The 22,596-nt window shown below is 46.5% G+C and overlaps 2 protein-coding genes and 1 long non-coding RNA gene across 5 annotated transcripts; all 3 read right to left on the bottom strand.

The window, feature by feature from the left end:
- Positions 1-611: 611 nt before the first annotated feature.
- uap1l1 (UDP-N-acetylglucosamine pyrophosphorylase 1, like 1) lies at positions 612-6,974 on the bottom strand. The gene is made up of 9 exons (XM_069717324.1): positions 6,512-6,974; positions 5,402-5,606; positions 3,988-4,163; positions 3,744-3,916; positions 2,735-2,928; positions 2,203-2,343; positions 1,930-2,115; positions 1,004-1,061; positions 612-882 (listed from the first exon to the last, which is right to left on the bottom strand). Exons 1-9 carry the CDS (start codon positions 6,792-6,794, stop codon positions 784-786), a joined length of 1,515 nt encoding a protein of 504 aa, XP_069573425.1. The 5' UTR covers positions 6,795-6,974; the 3' UTR covers positions 612-783.
- Positions 6,975-8,552: 1,578 nt separating this feature from the next.
- Positions 8,553-10,792, bottom strand: LOC138632053 (uncharacterized). Its single transcript, XR_011311790.1, has 2 exons — positions 10,715-10,792; positions 8,553-9,737 (listed from the first exon to the last, which is right to left on the bottom strand). It is a non-coding gene; the product is annotated as an uncharacterized lncRNA (long non-coding RNA).
- Positions 10,793-10,803: 11 nt separating this feature from the next.
- LOC138632046 (calcium-binding mitochondrial carrier protein SCaMC-2-like) lies at positions 10,804-21,798 on the bottom strand. Of its 3 annotated transcripts, none has more exons than XM_069717313.1 (11): positions 21,384-21,798; positions 15,303-15,429; positions 15,091-15,178; positions 14,105-14,140; positions 13,739-13,850; positions 13,214-13,366; positions 12,968-13,120; positions 12,783-12,890; positions 12,022-12,189; positions 11,792-11,942; positions 10,804-10,995 (listed from the first exon to the last, which is right to left on the bottom strand). In XM_069717313.1, the coding sequence occupies exons 1-11, from the start codon at positions 21,723-21,725 to the stop codon at positions 10,811-10,813; spliced, it is 1,623 nt and encodes a 540-aa protein (XP_069573414.1). In that variant the 5' UTR covers positions 21,726-21,798; the 3' UTR covers positions 10,804-10,810. The 3 variants fall into 3 exon arrangements, with proteins under 3 accessions (XP_069573414.1, XP_069573416.1, XP_069573415.1); XM_069717315.1 differs by lacking the exon at positions 21,384-21,798 and adding an exon at positions 17,385-17,916; XM_069717314.1 differs by lacking the exon at positions 14,105-14,140.
- Positions 21,799-22,596: the final 798 nt, after the last annotated feature.

Raw genomic sequence — 22,596 nt, 5'->3', positions numbered from 1 at the left:
TGCTCCGCCCACCTCTGAGCCTGGTTCTGTTAACTGATGCTCCGCCCACCTCTGATTCTGGTTCTGTTAACTGATGCTCCGCCCACCTCTGATCCTGGTTCTGTTAACTGATGCTCCGCCCACCTCTGAGCCTGGTTCTGTTAACTGATGCTCCGCCCACCTCTGATCCTGGTTCTGTTAACTGATGCTCCGCCCACCTCTGATTCTGGTTCTGTTAACTGATGCTCCGCCCACCTCTGAGCCTGGTTCTGTTAACTGATGCTCCGCCCACCTTAGCCTGGTTCTGTTAACTGATGCTCCGCCCACCTCTGATCCTGGTTCTGTTAACTGATGTTCCACCCACCTCTGATCCTGGTTCTGTCTGAGGTTTCTTCCTGTTAAAGGGAGTTTTTCTTCCCTCTGTTGGAGGTTTTTCTCCCTTAAAGAGGAGTTTTTCCCTCCTAGCTTATGTGGGAATTGTTGAATTGTTGGGTTTCTCTGTATAATATTGTAAAGTCTTGCTGTAAAGACTTTAATGTGTTAAGTGCCATGAAATAACCTGTGTTGTGATTTGGCGCTATATAAATAAAGTTGAATTGAATTGAAAGTAGAATAAATTCACAACATTTAGATTTTTTATTTTTTTTATTTTGTTGGTAAATCAAAATAATTTCATATAAATTCCCTCATTTGCATCCAGCTGATGATGTCACACAGAGACGATGACATGAGGCGTATGAAGATTTATTCTGGCATGATGGTGATCACAGTTTAACACTCATTAATGTGATCTGTGTGCTGCCGTCACACTCGGCTCTGAGCCGCCTGCAGCTCTTTGGCTCGGTTTCCGTCCAGGACGAAGGGAGTCTGCAGCGTCCGGCCGTTCAGCAGCGGCTGCAGGTCCTGCAGGAGGAACCGAACCACAGCAATATATACAACAATATACTGTGTATGTTTACACCAATAATGTTGAATAAGTTAAAGATACAACCAGAAGGTTTAACCGGTCTAACTGTGTTCTCACCTCTCCGAAGTACGACACCAGCGGTGAGATCTCAAACTGTGGAGGATCTGCTGAGACACTGAGAGAAAAAACAGCTCATGGTTAGATGTTCAGGATTCAGACTGTTTTCCATCCTGAGAATGTTAAAAGAGCTGCTGAAGCCTCTTAATTCCTCTTCATACAGGAAAGTGTTTACTTAGAAAACTGTTCTATTATCTGTATGTTTATTTTTCTACTTTTCCTCCACTTAGTGAAGATGTTTACTGTCAGTGTGTTCACAGTTCTCCCAGCAGAGGGCGCTGCAGTAGCGACTCTCCAGACGCTAACTTGGAAACAGCTGATCAAACCTCTGGGAGTTCTTCAGCGCTGCAAGGTTGCCAGGCAACCAGCAGAGTATTCACCGCCTCCCACCCCTATTTTTAATCTTTGATTTCTTTTGCTCATTTTCGAGCCACATTCATAAAGACTTTTGTTTCTCTCAGCTCATCCACATAACTTGTTTTTTACATTCGGTGTGTTCAGCAGTTCCTGCAGGATGTACAGTATGAGGGAACACTTCCTGCTTCCTGCAGGATGTACAGTGTGAGGGAACACTTCCTGCTTCCTGCAGGATGTACAGTGTGAAGGAACACTTCCTGCTTCCTGCAGGATGTACAGTATGAGGGAACACTTCCTGCTTCCTGCAGGATGTACAGTATGAGGGAACACTTCCTGCTTCCTGCAGGATGTACAGTGTGAAGGAACACTTCCTGCTTCCTGCGGGATGTACAGTGTGAAGGAACACTTCCTGCTTCCTGCAGGATGTACAGTGTGAAGGAACACTTCCTGCTTCCTGCAGGATGTACAGTATGAAGGAACACTTCCTGCTTCCTGCAGGATGTACAGTGTGAAGGAACACTTCCTGCTTCCTGCAGGATGTACAGTATGAAGGAACACTTCCTGCTCACCTGGCTGCAGGGTGAAAGGCGTTCCCGCGTCCGTCCAGCAGCGTGGCTCCAGCAGCGGCGGCCCAGCGGCAGTGCTGAGTCAGCAGAGAGTTTCTGGCCGTGGTCGGCGTGTCTGCGGCCGCTCCAGCTGCGCTCTTCAGGGGTGAAAACTCGTCCTCCCTCACGACCTCGAACACAACAAAGTTCCTTCAGAAGACAAACAGAAGATGTTTTAACTGTCTGAAGGACACTCGACGTTATGACCTGTCATGTGATGAGTTTAATGATCCACACCGCGAGAACGGGAAGACGTCAAAAACAAACTTCTCCATCTTGATGCCGTTCGGTTCGGAAGGTTTCACTTGATTTCCACACGAGTCCACGAAGGGAACTTTCTTGATGGCGACATGTTGTTTCAGTTGGACCTCAAACTTCCTGCAAGAAGGAAAGAATGAGCAGGAAGTTAATTCATACTGGCAGCGAAGCAGAACAATGAAGCTGTCTAAAGCCTTGAACTTGATTCTCCTGAAGGGAAGTCTGGTTCTGATTTTCTATGTTTGGACCCAACATGTCTGTGTGTCACTCAGTCACACGTTCCTTCATCACCGTGAACAGACTGAATGGAAAACTCACCAGCAGCTGGAAACAGTCGTGAACAGCTGCTTCATGAGGAACGTTCAGGATGTTAAAAACTGCAGCGAGCAGCAGTTTAAAGACTCACGGAGGCGTTTTAAAGATGACGAGGAACGACTGACAGACGCAACCGACACATTTCTGGTTTCTAAATAAAACATCAACCTTGTGAATGTGAGATCTGCTGTCTTACGCCGCCACCTCCTGCAGGAAGCTGCGGGTGAAGAAGTGGTTGCAGATGTTCCCGGCGCTGAAGACCAGCTCCCCTCCGGGTCCTCTCAGTCCGGCCGACTCCGGTCCGATCTCGCTGTACTCCACCACCTGGGACACGCCCCTCACTCTGCAGACCACGCCCACCGGCTCCGCGGGGTCCGCCTTCACCACCACCTGATGCAGGACAGAGGTCAGTGGACAACGGGAGACACGGTGAGATGGACGGATCACACACAGGTCTTGTTTGTCATCAGAGATTATTATTTTTATAAATCTTTCCTTTGTGTTTTTTTTTTTTGTCCCTCTGGAGCAGCAGGACAGAAGACAACAGTTTAAGTCTTTTACTGTCCTCATTAAAAGCAGCTGGTAGTTGGTGGAACCAATGTCTGCTGTAAGAAACAGAGTATTTAGTTACAGTTATGATGTCGTTACCAATGAAACACAACGTGGTCTCTTTCAACTGCAAATAGAAAAAGTCTGATTTGATGTTGGAGGGCGTCGTGATTACCGGCTGCTTCACTGCCTCGCCGTGTTTCTGCTGACGTCAGCGGATGTCTGCTCAGTATCTCAGGAGTCTTTCAGGGTTCATAGGTCAGCCGGCTGACGTGTGAACACGGCTCACACTGAGCCGAACTTCAGTTTACACACAGAAACACGTGAGGTTCTGTGGTCACGTGTCCAGAACACGTATGTGATGACTTCAGTTAAAATTTCTGGGCTCAAACGTGCAGCAGGATCATCAACTCACTTTATTTCTTCACATTTAGAATTAAGGAATTCAGATGAAACCCTGATGTTTTAATTACCTACGTTTTTAGTATGTATTTTTTTTTTATATAAAAATGAAATTAAACCTCTCACTTTCCCAAACATGCAGCTCTTAATATTCTGCTGTGTTGTTTTAGTATTTTCCTGAATCACTTGAACAAACTGTAAATGTGTGAAAATGTGTAACTGCTCCTTTAAGGCCGGCCGGGTCGTTACTCCACCTTGGCGCCGCAGTCGGCCCCTTTGCTCACGCAGAAGCCGATGAAGACGGGGTCGGCCATCTTGACCAGGATGTTGTCCACGCAGTACACGTGCAGGTACTCCACCCCCCTCCTCCCGAAGTCCTCCAGAACCCGACTGTCCACCAGCGCCTGGTACAGACCGCCGTTACCATCTGAAACCAAACAGCCGCTCGTCTCCAGCCGTCCTCCATCTGACCTCTAAACGACCTTGCGTGCGACCTACCTGGAGCCATGGCTATCTTCCCTTTACCCTGCAGGATGACCTTCCCGTCGAAGGTCACCGCCGGGATCATCCTCTGCTCGAACATCACCACGTTGGACGGCTCCAGGCCGAAGTAGTTGTTCTCCTGGAAGAAGCGCTCGGTGGGAGCCAGCGTGAACTCGCTGGTCATGATGTACCTACAGACAGGAAGTCACACCTGTGACCTGGTGACACGCAGAATACACATCCAGCTGCAGGAACTGCCAACCTTCGAGATGACTTCAGCGGTTTTAATCTAGATAACCGCAGTCAGAAGTGATTGATGCAATTATACCTAATCTTGAGTTTTTCACTGAAGGACCCTTTGTTGAAATCTAGTTCAATAATTTAATTTAATAAAGTGTTGATATTGTGCTTTTCTGATGTGTATCCATGTATCCAAATGTTTCATCAAAATATCTTGACTAACAAACCTACAGCAAACTCAGGGCAGGTTTGTGTTCCAGTCAACCAACATCCATAAGTGAGGTCATCAACCATCAGTGATGTCATCATCCATCAGTGAGGTCATCATCCATCAGTGATGTCATCGTTGGTTTGTGAACGTTACAAATCCTCCAGTTCAGATTCTGTCCGTCACCATCTTTACTAGTTCAGAGCGGTTTGGAGCAGGAAGTGACCATATTTGGACGAGCTGGGGGAGGAGCCAGCGGTGGATCTGACCGATCTGATCGGAAACCTGACGATACTACGTCCCGCCCACCGATAGCTGTAACCTGACTGCACCACAGACCTGTCAATCAAACAGACACGCCCCCAAAAACAGGTCTTCTTGAATCTTCTTTTCTAATGAATGAGGGATTATTTTCAGATGGACCTCCAGAAAACTAAGAAGAAGGAGTGACTTTAGCTAACAACACCGAGATAACTGATGGACACATTTTATTCACTTTGGATTTGATGAGAGAAGTTGAATGGGAGTCTATGGAGCCGGAGGCTTTTTGGAGCCGACCTCTAGTGGCACTTGGTGGTATTGCAGCTGAAGACACTTCTGGATCAGAACCATTTTTCAGACCCGAACCAGCAAGATGGTGACGGACAAAATCTGAGCTGCATGGAGGCTTTGTAACAGCCGTTCACAAACCAACAGGTGACGTCACTGCTGGTTGCTGCTTGGTAATGATTGAATCTACTCACAAGGTCACACACACCTTCCTAAAGGAGAAGGCTCGACCAGTAACGCACTTCCTGTCAATTATTTATAACACGAGGCTTTGAGGTGTTTTTTAAATGTGCGTCTCTGTAGTCTTACTGAACGTACCACAACGTAGGAGCTAAAATAGTTCCTCAAACAAAGTTCTCAGAACCACAGTGGTTTTCAGCTCCTGCGGTGCAGACACCCTGAAAAGAGGAAGAGTCCATCAGATGATCTTACCAGGGGACGGTGCATGCCGAGCCGAACTTCCTGGCTGCCAGCTCCTGGACTTTGTGAATTCGCTCTGCCTGGATCTGATATAAGGTTTTCCCGCTCGGCAGCCCGACGTCGTACATCCCTTTGGGGTACTGGACCCCGAGCCGGGTCCCCTGACCTCCGGCCAGCAGCAGGACTCCAACACGGCTCTCTGAGACCTGCAGCAGGCCTGTCGGGACGGAGAGGACCCATCAGCTGTTTAACAACCGTCCTCAATGACAGACCGAACCTTCGCTGTCTGAGGGAACCTTTCAGAGAACTCAGCAGTTTAAAGAGCTCATTCATGATTCTACATTTCTGGCTTGTGACCCAAATATCAGTTCAACCAGTCTTTCATCAGACTTCTGCATTTCACTTTCATAACTTTCTGAAGAAAAAGTGATGATTTGAGAAAAGTCTGAAATACATTAATTTATGTAGCAGTCATATCAGGGTGTAATATATTACATAAATTATATACACACACACACACACACACACACATATATATACATATAAGGTCTCTCAAAAGGGTGAGAGGTGGTGAGGGAAAGAAGAAAGAAATATGCATAAGTCTTTTTTTCATGTTTTGGACTTTTCTCTAAAGTGAGTGGACTTTGAGATAAATATTAAATAATCTGCCCTCTGGGCCTCCAGCTGTTTAAATAAACTGCTGACACTGAAACCCGCCACTTTACTTTTTGAAGGACCACAACCCTCAAAGAATTTGTTGTATTTCATAAAATGCTAGTGCATTTTTATGTAAAATCTCAATCTGAACAATAACAGGCAGCTATGAGAATATATGACATCATAAACTGAGAAATGTAAAGAAGTTCAAGTTTTAAAAGTGAACCTTCATAACTAAAGACGCCTGTGAACTGTAACAGAGTGAAAGGACTGAAAGTTTCCCCTTCTGGAGACCCTGCAGAGACTTTATGTTATATTTATATTTGTAATGATTATAATCAGCCTGAAGTTGTGCATGAGGCAGTAAACTGTGTTCCTTCCAGTCGTCAGACTGAGCAGAAACATCAACAGTCTCCATGTTGTTCAGACCTGCAGCCCTTCACGTGCTCTGTTCCGGACATTCACCTTCTCTCTCCCACTCCGACAGGCAGCCGGAGTCGCTCCTCTTCACGCCGCCGATGATCTCCGGAGGAACCGGTTCGATGTGTCGGTCCAGGCTGGCCGGCGGAGCGGCTGCAGCCCTAGTGGCCCCGTCACAGTGCTCCTTCAGCCGCTGTAGATCTAGCTGAGCCAGCTCCTGGAGGAAGGCGGCCCGCTCCTCCTCACTCAGCTCCGGCCAAAACTGCAGGACGTGCCGCTGCCCCGCGCTCTCCAGACGCCGCCTCAGCTGCTCCACAGACGGATCCATCCTGCGTCTGCGGGTCGGTGACGAAGCGAAGCGCCGAGCTGGAAGTCACAATGCATCCGACTTCCCTCTCCGAGCAGGCCGAGTGTGTGGAGGAAGTGGCTGAAACTCGTGACTGCCGCTCAGGTCCCTGCAGGCATGGAGCTCACGGAGGCTTCGTGAACAGGATGTGGTGCAGTCTGCAGGCCGGAACAGAAAGTCATGTTTGAACTGCAGTCAGCACCGAACCACGAGACTGGAGCTGCAGGTTCAGCGTAACAGCTGGGAGGTGTGGAGTCATCAGCTGACTGCAGCACCTGTAAAGCAGACATCCAGCAGACATTCAGCAGCACACCGCGACCCTCTGTGACATGTTTCACCCACAAAAAGTTACTTCGTTAGAACTGTTTCTAAAAAAGTATGCTGTGAAAAATGGAAATAAAAACAGAATGCAATTATTTACAAATCACATAAACCCATATTTAATGAAAAATAGACCAAAGACAACATGTCAAATGTTAAAACTGAGAAATTATATTGTTTTACAAAAAATATCTGCTTACTTTGAATTTGATGGCAGCAACATGTTTCAAAAAAGTTGTGACAGGATCAACAAAAGACTGGAAATGTGTAAAGATGAAAAAAAAAAATCACCTGGTGGAACATCTGACAACTAATCAGGTTACCATGGCAACAGATCAGCAACATGATTGGGTATAAAATGTGATTTCAGAGAGGCAGAGTCTCTCAGCAGTGAAGATGGGGAGAGGTTCACCACTCTGAAAGACTGTGTGAGGAAATAGTGCAACAATCTAAGAATATTGTTCCTCAACGTAAAACTACAAAGAATTAGTGGATTTCATCGTCTCCGGTTCATAATATCATTAAAAGAGTCAGAGAATCTGGAGAAATCACTGAACACAAGGGACAAGGATGGAAACTATTATTGGATGGTGGTGATCTTCGGCCCTCAGGCAGCACTGCATTAAAAACACACTATTCTGGAGTGGAAATCACTGCATGGGCTCAGGAACACTTCTGAATAAGTAACGAAAAGAAAACTCTTTTAATGATGAAGTGCAAAAACAAAAGCTAAATCCAGGCGCTCAGTGAAACAGCTCAGGGACATGCAGAGGTACTGAAGGAGACGGAGAGAAGTCCAGAAGACAAAAAGGGTCAAAACACCAAAAACTTAGTGACGAAGTTAGAAACAGCAGAAACACAACAATGATCTGACGGAGGAGGTCAGGAGATAATCATACACAGCTGGGAACAATCTGGGAGACAATCAGACACGGGTGATGAGAGGACAGGAGTTAAGACAACAGAAGTGGGACATCAAAACAAAACAGGAAGTGAACATGATACAGATGTGTCCCCCAACGCAAGACCTGCAGAGGGACAGTCGGCTTGCAGGGAGGTGGGTTGTTGTCGTGGTTGTCGACCTGATGGAGCGTCTTTATGAATGCAGACAGCTTCTCTACGAAATCAGTTTGACGTGGGACATTTGACAGACAGACTGACCACAGACGTACATGTTGTTCTTGTGTTCCAGATGTTGTTCTTGTGTTCCACATGTTTTTCTTGTGTTCCACGTTTTTCTTGTGTTCCACATGACATCCTTCCCTCAGTTCACTAATAGTACTCTTCCATCTCAGGATTTACTGTACAGTACTTTAAAACCACAACATGTGGAACACAAGTAGAACATGTGGAACACAGAGCATTTATCATGTGATCCAGACTCAGAATCGATGTCAAATGAAACTCCTGGAAACAATCAATGCTGAACCAGTTTATTTCTCATACAAACATCCATCTTATTTTTTGAACCAGTTTATTTCTCATACATTCATCTTTTTTAATTCTTACAATGACGCGTCGACAGAAATCTACTGAACACAAACTCGCATCTCGTTCTTGCGTCTGTCACCGATAGCTAGCATAATAAAATAAAATAGAAATATATATACTGAATACATTTTGTAAACTATGCCAATATCTGTACATTTAGTGTGTCGTGGTTTAGTCTGCAGGCGGAGCTGCTTTAAGACACTTAGAGGAACGTCTGTATGAAACATGATGAGAGCGAGGCGGCAGAAACACCTGTTGCTGGATGTAAAGGAGGATGAGGAGGAGCAGCTGGAGGAGGAAGCATGATGGAGGTCACATGATGTCCATTCAACACATCATCCTGTTCATTCTCACTGACCGACGGAGTTCATTATTTACTATCAGCCGTTTATAGACATGTTAATCAGCGTGTTGATAATTAGAACACATAAAAAGAAAAATGAGACCAGAATCAGATTTTCGACAACCAATTCATTATCACTAAATATTGATCTTATTTTCTATAAGTTTCACCTGCTTTTATTTCATAACTACATTTTTTTTTAATCCCATAATATTCCTTTTCAAAGGTATTTGACTTTAAATGCTGTTCTCAGCAACCTCTGTGTTGCCTGTGAACATGAACAGAAGCTTAATCAAATAAAATGATACCATACAACTGAATGTATTGATTTAATTTGATCATTTATATACACTTTATACAATTTAGTCACATGATTGTTTGTATTTATTTGATATTAAATGTTGTGTTGTGTTTTAAACAATATTAAAGTCTTCGTTTGTCCTCTGAAATCAACCTGATCATGAAACTATTTCACATTCAGTCATCAATCCTCCTTCCAGAAATAAATAAATAAATACTACAATAAATAAATAAATAGAGGGACAAAAGTGGAGCGTTCGGTGTCCGTCTGACACAACAAGGCACTCGTAGAAGTCGTTAGACAGCATCGGCCTGAAGGAGTGTTTCCATGACGACGGAGACGTCTTTAACCAACGAGGAGGAGCAGCATCCGTTGGAGATCCACCACAGAAAAAGACTCCTCAGAGTCTCGGAGCTGTTCAACTCCTCCTCAACCTGACATGAGGAGTTCAGGAGGATCGGACTGGCAGCTTCCAGAGTCGATGACCTTTAACCTCCAGAACCTTCATCAGTCAGCAGTGTTTCCTCCCAACAGGTCTACAGCTAACCCAACAAAAAGCACAGAGGTCGGCCCGGTCAGATCGATGGTCCACGGTTCTCCTCTTCATCCTGAAGTTCTGTTGCTTATTAAACTCTCTGACGGTTCCTCCGTCAGAACCGCCAGTTCCTCCCTCTGCTGCAGCCAACAGGTCAACGCACCAGAAGACTGTTTGGTTCTGATCCGGTTGGATCCTCAGCTCACCCCCGAGGTGTTCTGTCGATGTTCTCCTCTTCCTCAAACTGCTTTCTATCACCGAGGTGCCGAGACAGGTGACAGCGTACCTGCACAGGTGGAAGACGCTGCACATAAACCCTCCTCGTTGTCTGACAGGTGAAGTCGTTCTCTGCCGGGTCGGTGCACTGTGGAGGATCCGCTTTGATTTGGTTCTGGACTGTGATTGGTTGGTAGACGGTGTGTTGTCTGATGTCATTTCAGCCTTTTCAGTGTAACTGAAGTAAAATGAATGAACAGATTTGACTTCTTCTGTTGTGATTGTTTTATTTCTCGTCCTCGAATAAATCAGAAGCTTCAGTTTCACGTTTCGTTTTTAGTGTTTCGACTTGATGTCGGATTTCTTCATCACTGAAACTTCTTTCACTTCTTCTGGTGTTTAGTGATTCGCTGCCACAACTTCATTTGAGTTGATCCAATAGTTGGAATCAGTGACAAAAAACGGTGGTTCAGTTTGATCCGGACTCAGACCACCTCATCTGGTCCGGACCGTGTTCTGAAGGTTCCTCTCGGCACCTTCTGTTCTGGTTCAGACCAAACGAACCGAGCAGCGGGTCAGAGGAAGTGTTTATCCTCCAGAACTGAGACTCACCGGATTCAAGCATGTTGGATTTACAAAAGAATTCTTCAACATTATTAATATTCATCTTCATCCTTGCTAGTGGATCATCTGACCCGGATGTTCTGATCCGTTCCTTCAAGTGTTTCAGTTGTCAGTGAAAAATAAAAAACGCCTCCCCTTCCTCCTCCTCCTCCTCCTCCACCTCCACCTCACTTGGAATGGACCCCCAAACGGATCTTCAGGTGTTCATAGACCACGTAGCTGATGCTGACAGACGGGATGACCTTCATGAAGTTTGGTGCCAGTCCTCTGTAGAGCCCCATGAAGCCCTCGGTTCTGACGATGTGTCTGAACAGACCCGTCATGGTCATCTGAGGTCCTCCTTCCAGAGAGGCTGAGGAACGCACGCACGCACACACACACACACACACACACACACACACGTTAAACTCTATCAGCAACCATCAGTGATGTCATCAACCATCAGTGATGTCATCGTTGGTTTGTGAACGTTATGAATCCTCCAGTTCAGATTCTGTCCGTCACCATCTTGTTAGTTCGGAGCAGGAAGTGACCATATTTGGACGAGCTGGGGGAGGAGCCAGCGGTGGATCTGACCGATCTAATTGGAAACCTGACGATACTACGTCCCGCCCACCGATAGCTGTAACCTGACTGCACCACAGGCCTGTCAATCAAACAGACACGCCCCCAAAAACAGGTCTTCTTGAATCTTCTTTTCTAATGAATGAGGGATTATTTTCAGATGGACCTCCAGAAAACTAAGAAGAAGGAGTGACTTTAGCTAACAACACCGAGATAACTGATGGACACATTTTATTCACTTTGGATTTGATGAGAGAAGTTGAATGGGAGTCTATGGAGCCGGAGGCTTTTTGGAGCCGACCTCTAGTGGCACTCGCTGGTATTGCAGCTGAAGACACTTCTGCATCGGAACCATTTTTCAGACCTGGAAGCTACGAACACTTTTATATCCAGTCTGTGGTTTTATATAGTTTTATATCCAGCCTGGTTTTATATAGTTTTATATCCAGTCTGTGGTTTTATATAGTTTTATATCCAGTCTGTGGTTTTATATAGTTTTATATCCAGTCTGCGGTCTGAGCTCAGCTGTGTAACTTCAGAGTCTGCTGACGTCTTTACTGAAGAAATGATCTTCAAGGACTCACCTTGTCCCTGCATGCGGGTCCGGACCAGAGCGAGTGGGTAGCTGGACAGCTGACCACATGTACTGGAGGTGGTGCCACAAGCCAGCAGCACGAACACTCCCGGATCAGCGCTGTCTTTGGCAAAGCGCTGCAGCCAGGAGTTCTTCAGAGTCTGACGGAGGACAGGACAGAAAACGGGTCAGACTGAACCGAACAGAAAGTAAAAACGGATCCTCGGCGCAGCATCTCACCTCGTAGACAGCCAGGTCAATGCCGGCGTACGGGATGATGCCCAGCATGTTGGGAACGTAGCCCTTGTAGAAAGCAGCCACGCCCTCTTTCTGGAAGATGTGTTTGGCACAATGTACGATGCCTGAGTACTGACCCGTCTTTCGCAGGGCCAACCGGGTCTTCAGGACCTATGAGGACAGGAAGTGATGTCACAGATGGAAGAGACCTCCCACTTCTGCTCAGAGCAGTCAGACATCAGAACATCCTTCGTGCTGAGCAGATACATGCAGCGCCTCGTCTTTAATATACTGATGAATGTTATGGACCTCGGTTCCATCAGGACCTGCTGTTTCCCTCCAGAGGATCAGAAACTTCTCCGACTGTTTGTGTTGTGCATGAACGCAGCGCTGAGACGTGTGTGTGTGTGTGTGTGTGTGTCTCGTTATGAACGAGGGTGAACAAAAGCCACGTGACTGCTTTTTTGTTACAACTCATCACTTGTCGGACCTCAAAAATTCAACACGGATGTCCATTTTAAAAAGAGACACTCGTTGATTGAATGTGTGACGGGTAACGTCCACACCGGGCCGGCAGTGTGCCCGAGGTCTCCGTCTCCACCGACATGCTCTGCTCTGATCTTACAGTACAGATACCGTTACAGCTGCTGGTGCTGATCCAGAGACTGAACTGGGGAACTTAGAGCTTCCTCTTCCGTCACCGTGCTGCGTTCATGACAAACAGGAAGTCTCAGAACTCGTAGTGTTCCGGCGTGGCGTCTCACCTCCATGGGGTAGATGCTGCTCTGAGCGATGGCCCCAGCCAGAGAGCCGGCCACCAGCCTCTCCGAGATGCCCAGTGTCACCTGGTTACTGCCCATCAACCGTTTGATCTGACGGACAAACAGAAGTTTGTGTTCAGCACCAGCGTGACTCGTAGAACCGGACTGGTGTTTGTTTGTTTGTTTACCTGTTCGTAGGCCATGAACTTGATGGCGGACTCCGGAGCGATTTTGATGACATTAATGCCGTTGCCGCGCCACAGTGACCTGACTCCTCCCTCTCGGATCATCTGGGCGAACCCCCCCGTGATGCGCATGCTGTTGCGCTTGGAGCCGTGAACCTGGGGCGCGCGAGGACAACCAATCAGCACGCGCTCAGACAGTTCACTTCCTGTTCAGTCTGTTTTAAATGAGACGTCAGCGGTGGGTTCTACCTGCATGAGTACTTTGAGCCGGTCCAGCGGTGCCGTGCAGGTCCGAGACACGGCGCCGGCTCCTCCTCCGGCCACCAGGTGTCGCCACCACATCCTCTTCTCCTCTGCTGTGAACTCATCCGGCACCGTGAGACTCTCCCCGACGTCAAAGATCTGAGGAGGAGGCGGAACTAAACAATTACTAATCTGCAGGACAAACTCAGCATCGCAGGAAGTATTTCAGTTTCAAAGCAGCTGGTTCTCCACATGACGGGAGTCTGAATCTAATTATTCCAAACTTAATGACTGTTTTAATATTTACCAACATTAAATACTTCCACACACTGCTGCAAAGTGAAAACTGATTTCAAGATGTCGCCGTTTTTCTATCTATCCATCTATACACCTCATATATTTTATACCATATTAATCTTTCCTACCTGTATTCTTAAACTGTTTTGAACTAACTTTCCCCACAGTGGGATTAATACGGTGTTATGTAATGTTATTTCGGTGAGGTGGACCAGAGGAGCTGTGACGGAGTACCGTGGAGTGCTTCCAGTGGAGGATGATCTCGGGGATGTTGTCTGCAGGATGCAGCAGGTGGTAATCCCTCCACTCGTTCCAGTCGATCGTCATGGTGCCGTTTTTATCCATACTGAGGACACACACAGAGAGAGAGAGAGAGAGAGAGAGAGAGAGGGTTAGACATGTTAATAAGAGAAGCAGCTGTCAGCTTCATGCACCGGTGCATCTCAGGAATGCTCTTCAAGTGAAAGTGCAGTGAGTGGCAGCAGGATGAAACACCATGTTATCACAGTTCTTCTGTATGCAGCGGTGCAGCAGTGCAGCAGCAGTGCAGCAGCAGTGCAGCAGCAGTGCAGCAGGCAGACCAATGAAGCTGCTACTTACTACATAATAGGGGCCCAGATTTGACCCCTCCTTATTCTGAGAGCAGCCAGAAAGGAGGAGACACACACAGACAGACAGACAGGAGGTTAGAGGACAAAAACATACAAGGAAGTCCTGCAGTGGATGTCTGTGTGCAGCCGAGGACTGACGGAGACACCTGTCAATCAAACTGACACATCCTTCAGAAAGTCTGAGTCACAAATGAGAGGAACGGAAGGAACTGGAGACACATGAACCTTCGAACTGTGCAGATCTTCAACACGTATGTGAAACTTCCACCTTTTACAATTTGGTGCTTCTCTGCAGCAACATCCGAATTTGAAACATCGCCTGTTGTCGTGGCAACAACCAGATTAATTGGAGGTGTACAACGACAAGGCAGCGATCGTAGTTTTTCTTGAGGTGGACCTCATCAGATATTTCTGACCCACAGCTGTGGAAAAGCTGCGCCCCCTCGCACAGTTCATTCATCCACCACAGCGCAGAGCTAGACCCCCTCAGACCTGCTGGAATAATTCAATAATCCGAGCATGAACTGAATCGTATCGTAAGAAGGCGAAACTATTCCCCAACAGACGATTTTTGAAATGCAACATATCAGGTCAGATGTCTGAAGGAGTTTAAAAACCTGCTGTGCGTCACGACAAAGTGGAGATAAAATAAAAAGACGTGTCGTCACAGTGATCTTTGATGATTTGTTGAATTTCTTTAGGAATGATGTATGACATCATACTTTGGTGAGCGCTCACTCAGTTTGTTACATCTCTGTTTCTTAGACTCTCCTCGCGTTTCTGTGCGCGTTCACGTGTTTATTTATCTGACGTACATGTTTGTTAGCATCCTCAGCACATTAAACACGTTCACATACAGACATGTTAGTCTGGAAGCAGCTGAAGAACAGATGACATGTTGAGGACAACACCAGTCACCTCGTCTGACAGTCCGTTTACAGGCATCAGAACCAGACGGCGGATCAGAACTCTCACCTTCGGAGGATCTTCTGGGCCTGCTCCTCAGAGATGTTCACTCCCAGGTCTCTCAGAGACTGCATGATTTCCTGCGAGTCGATTCGGCCTGCAGTACAGCGGTGAATGATGAGTTCAGTGACAGATGTTACAGTTGACTCATCACTACTGGATCACGTCTTCCCGTTTCATAATTTTATTATTTTTATTTATATTTATTTAGGACTCCTCACCATCGTTCTTCCTGTCCAGACTCTTGAAGACCAGCCGCAGCTTCTTCTCGTGATCTCGCAGGTAATGAACAAACTCCTCGAAGTCCAACTGTCCGTCCAGGTCTTTGTCTCCTGCTTTCACTATTTTCTGCAGAGGAATCAGAGACAGGTCTTTGAGGGACACGTGGACACGTGTAGAGGACACGTGGACACATCTCACAGGCTGCTAGATCGGTTCTGTGTTCACACCAACATGTTGACAGACACTCTGTTTGTTAAAGGATATTAACTGGAACTAATGTGGTGGGTTATTAAAGACAGCTGAACGTCTCTGTGGACAGACGTAGACGTGGAGACTTCCTGCCATCTGTCCACTGTTGACTCAGCCTGCAGAGACGTCCACTTTACAGCCGTCACACATCTCAGGGTGTTACTGACCTGATATTTACTGACACGTCCTACTGCTGAGTGACATGCACGCACGCGCGCGCGCACGCACGCACACACACACACACACAAGTATAATTATTCAGTAACTAGTAGTGACTATAAGTATAGTTACTCAGTAACTAGTGGCGACTAAGTAGTTACTCAGTAACTAGTGGCGACTATAAGTATAGTTATTCAGTAACTAGTGGTAACTATAAGTAGTTACTCAGTAACTAGTGGCGACTAAGTATAGTTACTCAGTAACTAGTGGTGACTATAAGTATAGTTATTCAGTAACTAGTGGTGACTATAAGTATAGTTATTCAATAACTAGTGGTGACTATAAATATAGTTACTCAGTAACTAGTGGCGACTAAGTATAGTTACTCAGTAACTAGTGGCGACTATAAGCATAGTTATTCAGTAACTAGTGGTGACTATAAGTATAGTTACTCAGTAACTAGTGGCGACTAACTATAGTTACTCAGTAACTAGTGGTGACTATAATTATAGTTATTCAATAACTAGTGGTGACTATAAATATAGTTACTCAGTAACTAGTGGCGACTAAGTATAGTTACTCAGTAACTAGCGGCGACTATAAGTATAGTTACTCAGTAACTAGTGTGACTATAACTGTAGTTACGCAGTAACTAGTGGCGACTATAAGTATAGTTACTCAGTAACTGCTGGCGACGATAACTATAGTTACTCTGTAACTAGTGGCGACTAAGTATAGTTACTCAGTAACTAGTGGCGACTATAAGTATAGTTACTCAGTAACTAGTAGTTACTATAAAGCGTTGGAACAGGAGTCAGCAGGAGGAGTGATGTCATGAGGAGGATTTGAGGACTGCAGCAGCTCCCTTCAAACACTGATTATCTGATGAATGACAAACAACTACCAACGAACAGCTGATGTGTCAAAGCAGCAGGTTGATCATTTACCAGAGATCATGTGACCAAAGACCAGACAGACCGCCTCCTTCACACTGAGGGTTTGTCACCTTTAAAACTGTCAATCATCCAGATTAGTTTTATGGTTTCCTGATTGAAGTACAAACGTACATCAAGACAGAAACATTTCTTTACAGCTGAATCATCGTTTTTTTCTCTGCTTCTATGTGCACCATTACCATTACACCCCTGAACAGAGACATCTGCTGAAGTGTGCAGTCTCTACAGGGTTAACAGAAAGTAAAGATCACAGATGCATGCTGGGTGAACTCAGTCAATTAAAAAAAGCTCTATTTCACCTGAACAACCACTGAAGCGACAAACACTGATCACTTGAGAGCTTCCTGCAGTCTGACAATGGAAAGGACATGAAGCTCAGTCAGAGGATCAACAACAGTATTACTGGAGATCCTGATGGACACATGACTGGAGGAAGCAGCGGTCCGTCTGGTAGTTGGAGGAATAACAGTCTGAACCACATCAACAGACTGTCATTAGTTGAGCATTCAGTCCAAACAATAAGACGAGTGACAGGTCGTTCTCCACAGCTGAGGGAAGGAGACGTTCAGGGACCCGAGAGGAAAACGGCAGGTTGGATCACCACATGTTAGACATGCAGTATCATTAGTACCTACGGTGTGGTATGTGGTTGAGAGCAGGCCCACATCAGCCCAGCTGTTATCCCTACAGGTTAAACACATCATGCCTGTATCCTACCTGTCTGAGATCTGTGGGCGGAGCCAACATGATCAACACCGTGGTCTTCTTCACATGACTCTGACTACTGGTCTCTGTCCTGTCAGAGGAGGGTTCAGCCTGTGCTGGGACGTCTCCAGTCTGGTTGTCTCCTGGTCTCGGGGTCTCAGCAGGTTTACACTGCGTCCTGCCAAAAAGTGTCCGGCACAGGAAGTCCACAACATCCTGCAGCATCGTCCCTCCGGCTCAAACACAACACTTCACTGTGTCTGTCCGCTGGAGGTCAAAGTTCAACCAGGAGGATAAGAATGAAAAAGGTCTTCAGAGGACGCCGGTGTCTCAGTCAACCAAGCAGCACTGCAGCAACAGCAACTGAAACTCTTCACGCTAACTCTCTCCGTAAAACTCCTGCAGTATGATCACGTCTCCACCTATCAAACGTCCAGGTTCACGTCACAAGTGTTTCCAGTTGAGACCGATGATGTAATGGGAGCATCAGTTTTCCACTTTGCCGGCCTCAGCGTGAGCAGCCAGAGTCACACAGCCTCCAGAAAGCTGCAGCCTCACTGCAGCCCAGCTCGACCAATCACAGCAGCTCGTGCTGGCAGGTCAGATTGCTGAGCCACAGAACGAAGCCCTCGGCCAATAGGGGACCGGATAGCAGCATGGAAATGGGGATACTGACTGACTGACTTAACTGTCAGTCAGTACCCCCCCCCCCACACACACACACACACCTCCCTCCCAGCAGAAATCTGCTGAGTGATGCCTCCCCCCTCCCCTCCCTCCTCCTGCACCCGCATCACAGATCAGCACATCTCCTCCACCCATCCACCGAGCTCAGCTGTTTTAATTCCCAACATGTAGTGGGCTCCTCCACATGGGTAAAATCATCCCTTCACAAAGCCCTGCAGGCTTCCAGCTGCTTTCTGCAGAACCGTCAGGCTGACTGCACGGCCCCGAAACAGAGAACAGACACAGAACCACGTCTTTCTCCACCCACCTCAGAGATTTACTGCATCGTTTTCTTATCCTGAATAAATCCCAGGAAAAGGCCGTCTGTCTCTCAGTATGTTCTGGCTTTAACTCTTTGCTCCAACACTTTAAACACCTGGCTAAAGTAGCATCTTTAAAGTCTCAGTGATTTCAGTTACTCAGACAGCAGGAAGTTAGTGTTGTCAAGGATTTCCAGCAGCAGATGGTTCAGAGCTCTCTCCAGGATTCACCGGTTTTTTTTGTGACTCTTGACAGTGAAACTACAACTCAGGATCATATCATATTCCAGCTCCTCCTATAAAAGTGCGATGGATTATTCTGATGATGAGACCACATTTCCCATAAACCCCGTCACTTCCTGGTTTGCCATTTTTCTGGTTACTCAGCCTGTGGTTTGTTTTGATGACCAGAAGACAGGATGAAGAGCTGCTGACTGGAATCGAGGGGTTCTTATTGATGATGAAGTAAGTTTTATTTTGAAAGGCTTCCTTTGTGATGTAATGTCTTCAGCAGAACTTCAATGGAGAACATTTATTGTGGAGAAATTTCCCCAAAGTATTGCGCAGATTGGCTGAATTAGCATCAAATATTGTGGAAACAAGATTGCAACTTCCTTCAGGGACTCATGTATGTGGAGTCAAAATAAACTACAGCGGGAACACGTTCTATATGGAAATCATGGACGCTGCATCCTGGGCTAAAGAGGAGAGGGACCATCCAGCTTGTTATCAGCAAATCATCACATTGTTGTTTTTTTTACATTTGACTTTTTTTTGGAAACAGGGTTGTAGATCGAGCTCAGAGAAAACATTCTGAGACTGGAGAATAACAACAATATGGTATCAGTATATATATTCTACTTTGTCCCCAATCAACATCAGTAATCCAGGATGCCCAGACCTGAACATGTGGCCGTTTGTTTGGCTCTTTTTGAAAATGGCTGTTAGCCACCAGATTCCTGAGGTTGTTTGGAGGGATATTAACTGGACTGTGGCCGTGAGAGGAGGTCATGAGACCTGCTGTTTGTGCACATTCACTGTAATAATGTTGCTCCTACATCAGGGCTATTCAAACTCAATAACAGCAATAGTCCAATTAATGGCTACAGATAATTCTTCATGTTAATATATATATACAGTGAACCCTCGCTATAACGCGGTTCACCTTTCACGGTCTCGCTGCTTCACGGATTTGCATCGTGCATTGTGTTCTGCATTCTGATTGGCTAAACAGTCTCTCCGCTTCTTCTCTACCTGTTTGTCAATAACGTTGCGGTTTAATATGTACACGTACGTAAAACAGCTTGCCAAATTAAAAATAATCGATGGTGGCATGTCGGTTTATAAGAATCTTTTTGCCCAGAAGAAAAAAGAGCGACAACAACTACCGATAACTATGTTCTTCTCTCGAAAAACCACACCTGCACCGCCGGCTTTAGAAGAAAGAACCGCTGCAGAGCGGAGTCAGGATGCAGCGGCTCAGTCAGAAGAGCAGTGAAATACACGAGTCACTATTTGTCCTACTGTACTTTGTATTTGTTTTCATAATCATTTTTCATTTCCTCCCGTTCTAATCCAATGACTCGGGTCGCAGTGGGGCGGTGCCGATCTCAGCAATTTGAAGCCTTCAGTTCGTATTGATGATTAAAATTATTATTTTACAGTACAGTAGTTATTTGTAAAAAAAAACATTTATACAGTACTTTTATTTGTTAAACAAATGCTTGGGCCTGTAAAAAGGTTTTGTTCTTTGGTTTCAATGTATTATGGAGTATTTCATTGTATAATAATTGTAAAAAAAATAAAGGTTACTACTTCACGGATTTCACCTATCACGGTCTCTATTTGGAACGTAACCCCCGCGATAAACGAGGGTTCACTGTATATATATATAAATTAATCACTGGCATCCTATTTATGGTACAAATTACACCTTTAATCTAGTTCCTAATATTCACATATTCGCATGCAGCTGCTTGGGGGTGATGCTCTGACAGATCATCACCTCTCTGCTCCATGTTCAGGGTGGTGACCACAGTGATACCAGACAGCAGCAGGACCTCTGTTCTACAGTTAACAGTCAACTCTGTCTTACTGCCAACATCACTGCAACAACACGTTCCTGTAGATACATGCTGCACAACATCAGGAGAATACGTCCTCTTCTCACTCAGAAGGCGGCGCAGGTTCTGGTCCAGGTTCTGGTTATCTCACGTCTGGACTACTGTAACTCCCTCCTGGCAGGTCTACCTGTTAGTACCATCCAACCTCTGCAGCTCATCCAGAATGCAGCAGCTCGACTGGTCTTTAACCTCCCGAAATTCACTCCCACTCCTCCTCCGCTCCTCCTCCACATCCACATCCGTTTCAAAACATTGGTACTTGCGTACCGCGCTGCGAACAGATCGGGTCCAGTTTACATCCAGGACATGGTCCAACCTTACATCCCAGCCCGCTCCCTCCGCTCTGCTTCGACCAATCAGCTTGTTGCTCCTCACTGAGATAAACACTCTACAAAATCACGACTGTTTGCTGTCCTGGCTCCTAAATGGTGAATGAGCTCCCCACCGACATCAGGACAGCAGAAGCTCTGAACATCTTCCACCACAAACTAAAAACACACCTCTTCAGACTTTACCTTGAATAGGAGAACTTAAAATTACACTTACTGATATAACTTTGTAGTTTGGCTATCTTACAACAGTTTGAAAATATGTTTTTTGGTTTACAAATAACCAAATCTTGGCTCACTGAGTTACTGAGATAGTTAATTACAATTTTGAATCACTTTAGAGTTTTTACTTTTCTCCAAAAAACAAAAAGTGCATGTTGTTATTGTACATTTGTCCATTTCTCAGTCGTCTCGTTACTTTCTGTGGAAGCCTTTTGTTTCTGTCTAAATAACACCTGCTCACATCCATCTTTAACTGTATAGTATTATAAGTATAATTACATGCTGTTTAATTCCCCTTTAATGATCACTTCACATACACATGGAGACATGAAGATAAACCCTCCGACTCACCATGAGCTCGTGCTCGGTGCGGTGCACGCCCAGCTTCTTCAGGCCGATGGTCAGGTCGTTCACACAGATGCCGCCGTCTCCGTTCACGTCCAGGACCTGGAACAGCACCTTTAGCCGGTGGTCCTGCTCCGGACCCCCGCATATGTCACACGGATGCGGTGTCTGGCCGGGAGCCGAGGGTCCGTCTCCGGGCCGGGACTGTTGGGTGACCGGTGTGGACGGGGCAGCGGAGGAGGGGTCGCCTCCGCCGCCCGGGTCCACCCCCGGGTGGGTCTCAGCCGCCCGGCACTGGCAGAACACATCACCGAGCAGAGGCGGCATCAACGAGCCCTGCTGGTGCATCGCGTGCGTGTGTGTCACTATCGGACAGCCGGCGGCTCCACTAAGTACTGCGTGCACCGGTTCAGAGATCAGGGATCAGAGATCAGGGATCAGGGATCAGAGATCAGGGATCAGGGATCAGGGATCAGGGATCAGGGATCAGGGATCAGGGATCAGGGATCAGGGATCAGGGATCAGGGATCAGGGATCAGGGCGGGAGCACGTCAGGCCGCAGTTATGTCGCGAGCCCTGACGACCACGTCACGAGCCGGCTCCGAAAATGAAAAGCGAGCGGGTGCCGGTTAGCTGCCCAACCCCGCCGTCTCACCGCCAACACACCCACGGAGCTTACCCGAGCCTGGGACACGGTTCTCCCGGTGATTCCTCTCGACTCAGTCCGTTAACCGGCGTTTTTTTCAGCCGTGCCGAGTCGACGCCGGTGAATGGCGAGTTGTCACCGTGTGTTAAATACCATCATAGCATCGTGACTTGGAGTTTACACGGAGCTCGTTTACTGCCCGCTACGAAAAGCGGGTTGTGGTTCAACAGCCCGTGTCGGGTCCGGTGTTAGTACCGATATTTATGCGCCGGTAACTTGCCGCTCGTTGAGTGGCGAAAAATATTTAGTTTAGCGGAACCGGGTGCGCTCGAAGTCTCGCTGTATGACGCGAGATTACAGGATCACCGCTCAAAGCGAGGGGGGCGGGGCGTGTGGTGGGCGTGGTCTGAGGGTCAAATTTGAAAATTTAGTTTATCGGTCTCCTGCTCTCATCAGTGGAGACAAATACGGTCAAATGAGAAAAATTACACCAAATATTTTTATTCGTACTACTGCAATACTGTAGTAGTAGTACAGGAGATAATTTATTTATACATATGCATTTGTAATGGC

Source organism: Brachyistius frenatus, unplaced genomic scaffold (genome assembly GCF_029030835.1).
Source record: "Brachyistius frenatus isolate BFR_SWC_R1_liver_20210118 unplaced genomic scaffold, ASM2903083v1 Contig_172, whole genome shotgun sequence".
Lineage (NCBI taxonomy): Eukaryota > Metazoa > Chordata > Actinopteri > Embiotocidae > Brachyistius > Brachyistius frenatus.
This window is presented reverse-complemented; position numbering and strand designations above follow the sequence as displayed.